The sequence below is a fragment of the Vicia villosa genome, linkage group LG4 (assembly GCF_029867415.1).
Source record: "Vicia villosa cultivar HV-30 ecotype Madison, WI linkage group LG4, Vvil1.0, whole genome shotgun sequence".
NCBI classification, from domain to species: Eukaryota; Viridiplantae; Streptophyta; class Magnoliopsida; order Fabales; family Fabaceae; genus Vicia; species Vicia villosa.
Genome location: NC_081183.1, coordinates 8363779 through 8373282, shown reverse-complemented (window position 1 = coordinate 8373282; position 9504 = coordinate 8363779). Strand labels below are relative to the sequence as shown.

Below are 9504 nucleotides of genomic sequence, written 5' to 3'. Positions count from 1 at the left end.
ACCAATAGGAAACAAAAAATCGCATTTTGGCGGGAATTCACCCCCTACTAACTATTTTCTTTTTTTTAATTCAATTATTATTATTCAACAATTAAAAAAAAATAAAAACTCTGTCGAGCTTGAAGGAGAACCCTAAACCGTCGCAGCTGCAGCCTACCACCGGCTCACTGCTTCCGTGCCGCTCCGAAGTTCTACCGGAGCTCGACTGCTCAGTCTGTCCGTTCCGGCTTCGCATCGTGCTGTCATCCTCTTCATCCGTTCGCCGTTCGTAAAGGTGTGGTCATAAATCAAATTTCCAAAATACAGATTCTGCATACTTTATCTCAAATTTTGTCTTCGATACTTATAGTTAGAGTAGAGTTATCTCTGTTTATGTTTTCATTCTATATATGCTACTAGTATGTGAGTATTCTATGTTTGTGAAATTGATTTTATATTGGGGATTTTGGTGAATGCATGCAAAGTTATTTTGTTTAGCGATTTTCGCAACTCAAATTTAGTCACAAGCTTAGCTTTGTCGAGACACGACACTGGCACTGATATGCTCACACAGTTACTAATTTGAAAAAAAATGAATAAATTGAGCATAATTACAAGTGTCAATGTCTGGACACCAAAACACTTTTTTTCCAGTGGTGTCTGTGCTACAGAGGTACTTATTGCCTATGTCTATGTAGCACTGACACACGACAAATGTAGTTATATTCAATAATTTCCATTTTATCAAATTGATAAAGTATCAATTGTTGTATATGTTAGTATTGTCCCTGTCTGATTAGTGTTTTTGATTGACTAAAGAAGCGGAAGAAGGTATAGAGAGGAAGGATGTTGTGGGTTGACAAGTACCGTCCCAAGACTCTCGACAATGTTATGGTTCACAATGACATCGCTCAAAATCTCAAGAAATTGGTAACTCATTCACACACTCTCCTTTTGTATTTGAGTCGATCAAATTTGTCCTTTATTTTTTTTTTTAAAGTTTCAGTTTTTGTTTGGATTGTATGTGTTGTTGCAGGTTACCGAACATGATTGCCCTCATTTGTTGTTCTATGGCCCATCGGGCGCTGGCAAGAAAACACTAATTATGGCTCTCCTCCGCCAAATGTTTGGACCTGGTGCTGAAAAGGTCTATCTTTTAAAACCCTTTTTTGTTTCACTGATTACTATTTTAAGAAAGTGCATATGAATTGTCAACTACTTTTGGTTTGCTCCCAGAGCATGCGTTATTGTTTGAGCACCAAGAGTAATTTTAAATCTAATTAAATTATATTAATTTTAGTAAGATGTGTTGATTTTCTTTTCATGTTATAACATTATCATGTATCATTAAAATTTTGATTTGATGTACTTGTAGATTCTTTGTTTATGCTAGAGCAACTGTTATTTACTTCTTGGTGCTGTAATTCAATGCCTTTCTAAATTCCCTCTTTTATTGTTTCAGGTGAAGGTGGAGAATAGGGCGTGGAAAGTTGATGTAAGCTTCATTCTTTTTCAAACCGCCCTGTTCTTTCTGTGCTGTTGCAAACTTTTATTTGTTAGTTAGTGAGCAATGTCTGTTTGGATATTATTTTTGACCTCTAAGTTTCAAACAGTTTTGCTATATTGGCAGAGAAGAAAAGTTCCATATAATCAGAAACATTATTGAAGTCAACTCGTACTGATATATTTTTACAATGTATATAATATGACAGTGGAGTTGGTTTTGCACAAATGTTTTAACTATAGTAGATGACTCTAAATGAACACCTTCAAGTTCAAGTCAGAAAAAAACTTTTAATTGAATTTCTTTGCTTAGAAATATCTTTTGATCCTTTGAAATTTCAATATCACACGCACTGCATTGGATTTTTTCTGTACGATAAAACTGAATCATTGGTGTTTTATTTGGATATTTATTATTATTCTGAAGTAGTTGAGAATTGGTTTCAGGCTGGGAGTAGATCTATTGATTTAGAGCTGACTACATTATCAAGTGCCAATCATATCGAAATGACTCCAAGTGATGCAGGCTTTCAGGACAGATACATCGTTCAAGAAATAATCAAAGAAATGGCCAAGAATAGACCCATTGATACTAAAGGGAAGAAAGGATTTAAAGGTAACTGTCTGTCTTTTTGTTTAACCTGTGTACAAGTGTTATTTTAAAACAATACAAGAAGGAATCTTTCATCTTTGCATGGTCAGCTGTGTGGAACTTTTAGCACATGTTAGTGCTATCTTTCAATTCTTATGTGCTGTGAATCATTTTCTCTTTGATTGTGTAGATTGTTGTATGGTATGATAATGTCTTATTCACTTGTGTAATGCGTTTAATCTCTGCTCCTTTATGGCTATATCAAATAATAAACGTCTCCACCTTGGCTTGTATGATAAATGCAAGATTTCCAAGTTTTTTTTTTTTCTTCTTTTAGTTTGCTTCAGTCTTTGCATACTGATGTTTGATTTTATTCTGTATCAGTACTAGTGCTTAATGATGTTGACAAACTCTCTAGAGAAGCCCAACATTCTCTCCGCAGAACAATGGAGAAATACAGTGCTTATTGCAGATTAATTCTATGTTGCAATAGTTCTTCAAGAGTAACAGAAGCAATCCGCTCCCGTTGTCTTAATGTACGAATAAATGCACCAAGTGAAACACAGGTAAATAAATTTATGTCTTCTGTAGCGTCCAAGGAATGAAAGGAATCGGCTTCCTATGTTTTGGTATATTTTCCTCTTGTTTTTTAGCACTGAGGCAATTGTTTTCTCTGGTAGGGTTTGTGAGTAGTAAGTACTTTCATTGGTTACAATGTGTTATTATTTTTGCTTGTTCGTTATTTCCACTAAATGAATGATGTCCTATCAAGTGGCTTGCTTGCTGTTTCATTATTGATCTTTTTTTTTGTGTGTTAATAAACACTTTGATTAGCATATCCACTCTGTAAGTTGAATGTCAACAGACATTGTTATATACTGATCTTGTCTAGCATATCCATTCAATAAGTTGAATGTTCCTCTTTATTGAATCTTTGGAAATCCACATGGCAGATTGTTGAAGTTTTACAGTTCATTGGTAAGAAAGAAGGTCTGCAACTTCCTCCTACTTTTGCTGCTCGCATAGCAGAGAAATCTAACCGGAATTTAAGGAGGGCCATATTGTCATTTGAGACTTGCCGTGTCCAACAGTAAGCTCCTCTGGCTTCCAATTTAATATGGGATTCATAATCTTGGATATTCTTCTCTTCTCAAAGCTTTAAGGAAAACTACTAATAGCCCTCTTTGCAAATTGTCTTGTAGGTATCCTTTTACTGACAAGCAAACAATTTCCCCAATGGACTGGGAAGAATATATTTCTGAAATTGCATCTGACATAATGAAGGAACAGAGCCCAAAAAGGTTTGCTTTTGATTCAGTTTGCAGTTTTCTGATCTTTTATGATTATCTAAAATGTTTCACCGAACCTTGTCAGTTTACGAATCGTATTTGGATATAGGATAAGGGTAGTTTGTCTACCCGATTGCGTTGTCAACTAATCTCCCGTTTTGCTTACGTGCAATGAATGTTTTATCTCCCATATAATATGATCTTATGTTTAGGCTGTTTCAAGTTCGGGGAAAGCTGTATGAGTTGCTGATCAATTGCATTCCTCCAGAGATTATTTTGAAGGTAAATAAATGTGCTGCTTCACATTGTCCCAGTGCAAGGACTTCTCTTTGATTTTGTTTTTTTCGTACTTCACTTTGACATTATAATTGTTGTTTCAGAGGCTTCTTTACGAGCTATTGAGGAAACTAGATGCAGAACTGAAGCATGAAATCTGCCATTGGGCAGCATATTATGTAAGTGCATTATCAGTATGATGTTTCATGTCAGCAGATAGAGTGCTTATGATAATGTCTTCTGCTTGAACTCTGGCCTTCTGTATTTGTTTTACTTCATATTTGTCATATTAAAGAGTTCCTGATTCTTCTTTCTCTTCATTGAACCAGGAGCATAGGATGCGCCTCGGGCAGAAGGCAATTTTTCACATTGAAGGTACTTTGATCTTAATGTGTGGAATAGACTGATGGATGAACAGTTACATTTTATGAGCTTGTTGCTACCCGTGTCGAATTCTCTATACTTTTTAGACTCATTGGTCTAGACTTGTTTATAGCTATTTCTTTATACTAAGTGGATATATATTGGTATGCAAACTATGGATATACAATAATTGCGTACTGATTGTATTTATTTGTTTTTCCAACATTGGCAGCATTTGTGGCTAAGTTTATGAGCGTCTACAAATCCTTCCTCATTGCAACATTTGGCTGAAGAAATGGTGATGGTTTGCTTTTCCATGATACATTTAAATTGTATTAATTACTCGAAATAACTTGCATGATGAGTTTCCTCTCATCTTTAGGTTTTCTGATCTTGTATTAATACCGCAATCATGGTGGCATAGTTCTGATGTTTTGGTTTGTATAGATGTTATGTTTTGCATCCTAAAATTGTGTGTACTTTGCATGATGTTTGATTATCTCCTTCGCATTCCCCACGGTTTCCATTGAAAGGGAATCAGTGCATGTTTGGATTTGCAGTTGCCGTGCATTATAGTCACAGTAGTTTTATCGCCCATTTAGTAGAATAAGGCTTGGTTGTTGTTATGGTAAGACATGGTTAGCAAGAAACTACCATTGTTGACTTCTTTTCAGAGCATGATGGCGATGAGGGACTCTACAAACATATATATATTTGGCCTTCAAAATTAGAGTATACTTAGAGGGGAGGGATTTATTCTTTAATCTCATCTCTCTCTTGAAACTAAAGACTTCATAAAATTCCATGTTGTAGATTCATCAGCTGTATGACTGTGTCCACCTTTGACACAATGAGAATCCAAGAAAAACAGTTGCCGACCGTCACATTTATATCAGTGTAATTAGTCTTTCTTTCAGGCCAGCACTGCATTTGTTGTAAATATTACTCCCCATTCTATTTATATGAAAAAAATTCACACATTGGATCATTAATGCATCTAAACAATATATAAATTAAATACATTATTAGTTATTAAATGAACTTAAAATTAAAACTTTTTTTTTATAGATAGAACGAGAGGAATAACATCCATCCCTATAAGAAGACATACAATCTAAATATTAAATGTGAAAACTCATACTCATATTTGACCAACCAAAAAGACCTTTTTAAGACATTATTACACATTTTAAGATCATTTCTTAATACATATATTAAAAAAATTAGTTGTAACAATAAAATCTGTTTGTCTTTTAATGATAAATTATCCCACACCAAAAATAAAAGGGTTTTATAAATAAGGAGATACTAATACCATTAATAAAATATATTTATAACTCTTTTGATGAATACTCGAAGGTAATAATCACAAATTGTTTGAGTGGTTTATTACACTTATTTATTAGCAGTTGGAAAGTTAGGTCTAGGTACAAATTTGGTCATCACATGGGTAACCAAATAGAAAGTTATTGCCCTTATCCCTCTTTATGTGTAAAGTTGTTTTAAGTAACCAAGACTAGCTTGCTTTCCAACTACAAACTCTTGAAAACAGTTACTATGGGCTATGGTTGTTGTCACCAATGTTCTATCAAAGGTTGAATTCGAAACGTGGTATTTTGAATAATCCAAATGATTTGCTTTGCCCTCTATGCCTTAATGTAGAGGAAAATTTAAATTATATCTTCTTTGAGTGTTTTTTTACTAATGTTTGGTGGAGGAAACTTCTTCTTTGGTTAAGATTGGTTGATGATTCCGTGATTGTTTCGGTAATGGGCCGTCTTTGTTGGTTGGAGGAGCATTTTGGTATGGTGGGCGGTGTTGATTTGAGATGGTTCTTCGGTTTAGTTTTTTGTTGGATTATGTGGAATTGTAGAAATGATGTTATTTTCAATGGGTTGGATGTGTCCTCCTTTGATCGATTATTACTTATGAAATCCCTATCTTGGAATTGGTTTAGTGTGTTTTTTAGGAACCATTGTAATAGGTCCCGGGAGGATTGGTTCCTAGACCCCGAGACTTTTATTTTTTTGATTGTTGGTTGGGTTGCTTACCGACTTTTATTTCTTTGTATTTGGGTTAAGCACCCCTAGTGCTTTTTTAATCCAATTTTGCTTATAAAAAAAAACCTTTAAAAAAATGTACACAAAAATCCAACTTATACTTTCTTATATTTCACAAAATCTCATATTTCACTATTTTTTTATTAAAATATTAATGTTTCTTTATTGTCATAAATGTTAGAAGTTGAAAATAACACTCTTTTGAGACTATTGTTTTACAAAAGAAAAGGTAGTATAATTGATTTTCCATTTTAGTTTCTAAATACTATAGTAAACATGAAGTTATTATTGATGGGTTTCTTTTTATGAGATGGTAGTTGTTTGTTAGATGGTCCAACATCTATAGACTTAAAATAATGTTTTTTCTTGTGCCTAGTCTAAAAAATTCCCACCAATAATGCATGCATCATGCATGTCGAGTAAATATCATAGTGTGTTCGTGTAAAATTTGTATTAATTATTCACCTAGAAAGTGGGAAAAAAAGGATTGTAATGTTTCGTGTAGCTAGTTAGTCACAACCAACATTTGTCATGGCTAACTTTTACAAATTAATAACTTTATATTAAATTGAAAAGTGTTAGTCAAAAGTGTTATGTTACATAAATACTAAAGTGGATCATACATCATCGGAATTTATATTTGGTTTGATTTAGTTTCACGGTTTTTTTATTAAGTCGGTTTAGTTTTGAACATTACTTTTAGCTGATTTTTGTGTGTGTTGGTATAATGTTAAACTTTTGTTAAAATGTTAATAAAATAATGTAACCAACTCAGGTCAGCCATATTTTTTTTTCATTTTTTTAAATATTAGTAATTCCACATAAGCAATTTTTTTTTTTTTAGTTTGGGTCTTAAATCTTTAAATGCAAAAATTAAAATTTTGGTCCCAAAAAGAAGAGCTAAACCTATAACCTTTGCTATCATAAGGTGATCTCTATTCACTGGAACAACCATTCAATTTATTTATAACATTGCAACACAAATATATATTACATAGTAATTTAATATTATTAAAATAATTCATTAAATAGTTTAATTTTATATATTATTAATTAATTTTATAAAAACATCTTATTCTTCTTCAATTCACCTCCATCTCTATTTTTTCTCACCTTCACATTCATTTTCAACCTCTATTTTATCTTGCACAACATCATTTATTATTATAATCATTTCAAGTATTGTTCTCAATTGCATTCCCACTTCAATTTTTATATTCAAACCCTAGAATGTATGTCTATTATTCTAAATCACTTTTTTCTGTTTTACCTCTGAAATAATAGTGGTGTATTGTTGCGAAGGTGTTAAAGCAAATTTTTTATGTAAAATATTTTATGCTTACTCTACAAATAGTTAAATTTATGGTTTGTTATATTCTTTAATGATAGAAATGTTTGGCTATTATTAGATTTATGACTTTGCCAACCCTCCTTCCTTATTAGTCAAATACTTCAATTTCTAATGTTAGTCAAGAGATTTGAAACTGCATCATTGATTTATTTATTTTTTTGTGAAACTCGAAATTAGGGACTAAAATCATAAAAAGAAAAGTTTTGTGGACTTAAACCAAAAACGCACCAACTTATAAAGACAAAAAGACTATTTAAGTTACAATTATGGATTTGTGTTCATATCATCATCCCCAACCATACAAACCCAAGAATGTACAAACAAATCATATGTGTTACTTCCTCATCCAACTACATTGGTTTTATAAAGAGAAAAAAGTTGTGTGGTTTCAAAACCAACACTAGCATGTAAAGTTAGACCCATCGAACATGTCTATTTTGTCTGATTTTTTTGAAGGACAAACCAAGGTTTTAGGTGCACACCTTCTAATATGTGTGCTCCATTCCACTCCATTTTTTGTGGGCTTTTACAGGCGTGTGTATTAATATATTTTTTGCAGTTTTAGCTTTTAGGGGTGCAAAGTCCATGTGTCCACCTGTTTACTAGTATTTTTATTAAGTAATCACGAGTTTAGTCCACTTAAAAGATTAACTCAAAAAATCTCGAAGACAATTTGTGCAGAAAAAATACAACAAAAAATATTTGAGAATTGGATTTAAATGTTTGTATAAAGACAAATTGCATGTAAACTTTAACTACGATAAACCTTGGATAAAGATAATAAACCAAAAGCACAATAAATGGCATTATAGTAAGATGTTTAATTAAGGAAACTTAGAAAAGTAAAAGACAAGGACGCAAACTCATACATTTCTCACAAATTATTTTGCTCTGGAACTTGGGTACTTCAGTTCTATAGAGAATAAATGAGATTTTTGCGAACATGATTACATGCATGAGCCTGCATTACATACTACTCTAATGATAATTGTCGGCGACAGTTATTTCCTCAACAATCAATACATATCTCCTTAGGTGGGCTTCAAGCACCTAATTTGCTTCCCCACGTCTTTACTAGTTAAAAACTGCTGCAAACCATTTGTCACGTTGGTGATAAGTGTCAAAGTGTAGTTATTTTTTTATATAGTTTTACGACACTTATCGTCTCTTTTTCCTCAACTTGTGCGTGAATGCGTCTGTTTTCATTATATTTGTACATATTATGTATTCTTCGAATTTTTGATTCATTTATCTACCGTTTGATAGTTTTCTATTTATTTTGTAGGTATTGATCGGTATTTGGAGAATGAGCAATAAAGTGTTGAAGACACTGCTTCAAATGCGCGATTTTGAGCAATTCATCAATGAATAAGGCTCAAAACAAATATGAAAAAAATCATCAATTTTGTATATATTTAGTCATTGTTAGATAGGAAATTGAATAAGCTTTCCAACGTTTCGAACCGGGTGCAATTGAAGTTACGATTCTCAAGTTATGGAAAAAATAGTAATGCTGATCTTTTCATGACAGCGCGAAGTGCTCTCTAAGTGCGTGAAGCGCGCCCTGCAACTTTGGAATTCAATAAATAGGGGGAAAATCAGATTATTTTTTTTAAGGTATGGGTTGAGTTTTTTTAGTCCCAACATCATCACAACCATTTTTTAGTAGAGAGGGCTCGAAAACAACAATGGAGCTTTCATTTTGATGATCCGGAGTCAGATTGCTCATCAATCGGAGTTGACAAACCAGGAGATTTGTGATTCTACTTCTCTTATCTCTATGTATCCTCTATTTATTGGGTTTGTTTGTAAGTTTACTCTAAACCTATGTATATTTGTTACTCTATTGTTGTATAAAGTTTTCTTTACAAATCTTTGTCGGTGTTTCCTTGATCTTTTTGCTTAAATGCTTTTGATTTGTGTTGTTATAAATATATAGCTCATGAATCTTGATTAGGGGGATATTTGTTAGCTTTAGATTCTAGAGATAGGTTTGGGGTTAACATCCACATAATATCGGAGTTTAATGCCTCTCTGTGTTGTTCAATCGGTTTGAGACATCGTCGAAAGAGCAATATGGTTGAACTCTCG

At 32.8% G+C, this 9504-nt stretch overlaps 1 protein-coding gene across 1 annotated transcript; it reads left to right on the top strand.

Annotated features, from left to right (window-relative positions):
- The first annotated feature begins 84 nt into the window (after window positions 1-84).
- LOC131598769 (replication factor C subunit 3-like) lies at window positions 85-4491 on the top strand. Its single transcript, XM_058871339.1, has 12 exons — window positions 85-274; window positions 799-909; window positions 1016-1126; window positions 1442-1474; window positions 1930-2098; window positions 2459-2640; window positions 3028-3164; window positions 3277-3375; window positions 3576-3645; window positions 3744-3818; window positions 3969-4014; window positions 4235-4491. Exons 2-12 carry the CDS (start codon window positions 826-828, stop codon window positions 4291-4293), a joined length of 1065 nt encoding a protein of 354 aa, XP_058727322.1. The 5' UTR covers window positions 85-274; window positions 799-825; the 3' UTR covers window positions 4294-4491.
- The last annotated feature ends 5013 nt before the right edge of the window (window positions 4492-9504 follow it).

Bases quoted from the DNA above. Each gene is read 5' to 3' on its own strand.
- LOC131598769 (XM_058871339.1), top strand. From the start codon at position 826: ATGTTGTGGGTTGACAAGTACCGTCCCAAGACTCTCGACAATGTTATG. The intron at 1,475-1,929 runs GTAAGCTTCATT...AATTGGTTTCAG, and splicing joins ATAGGGCGTGGAAAGTTGAT to GCTGGGAGTAGATCTATTGA. The intron at 3,646-3,743 runs GTAAATAAATGT...TTGTTGTTTCAG, and splicing joins CTCCAGAGATTATTTTGAAG to AGGCTTCTTTACGAGCTATT.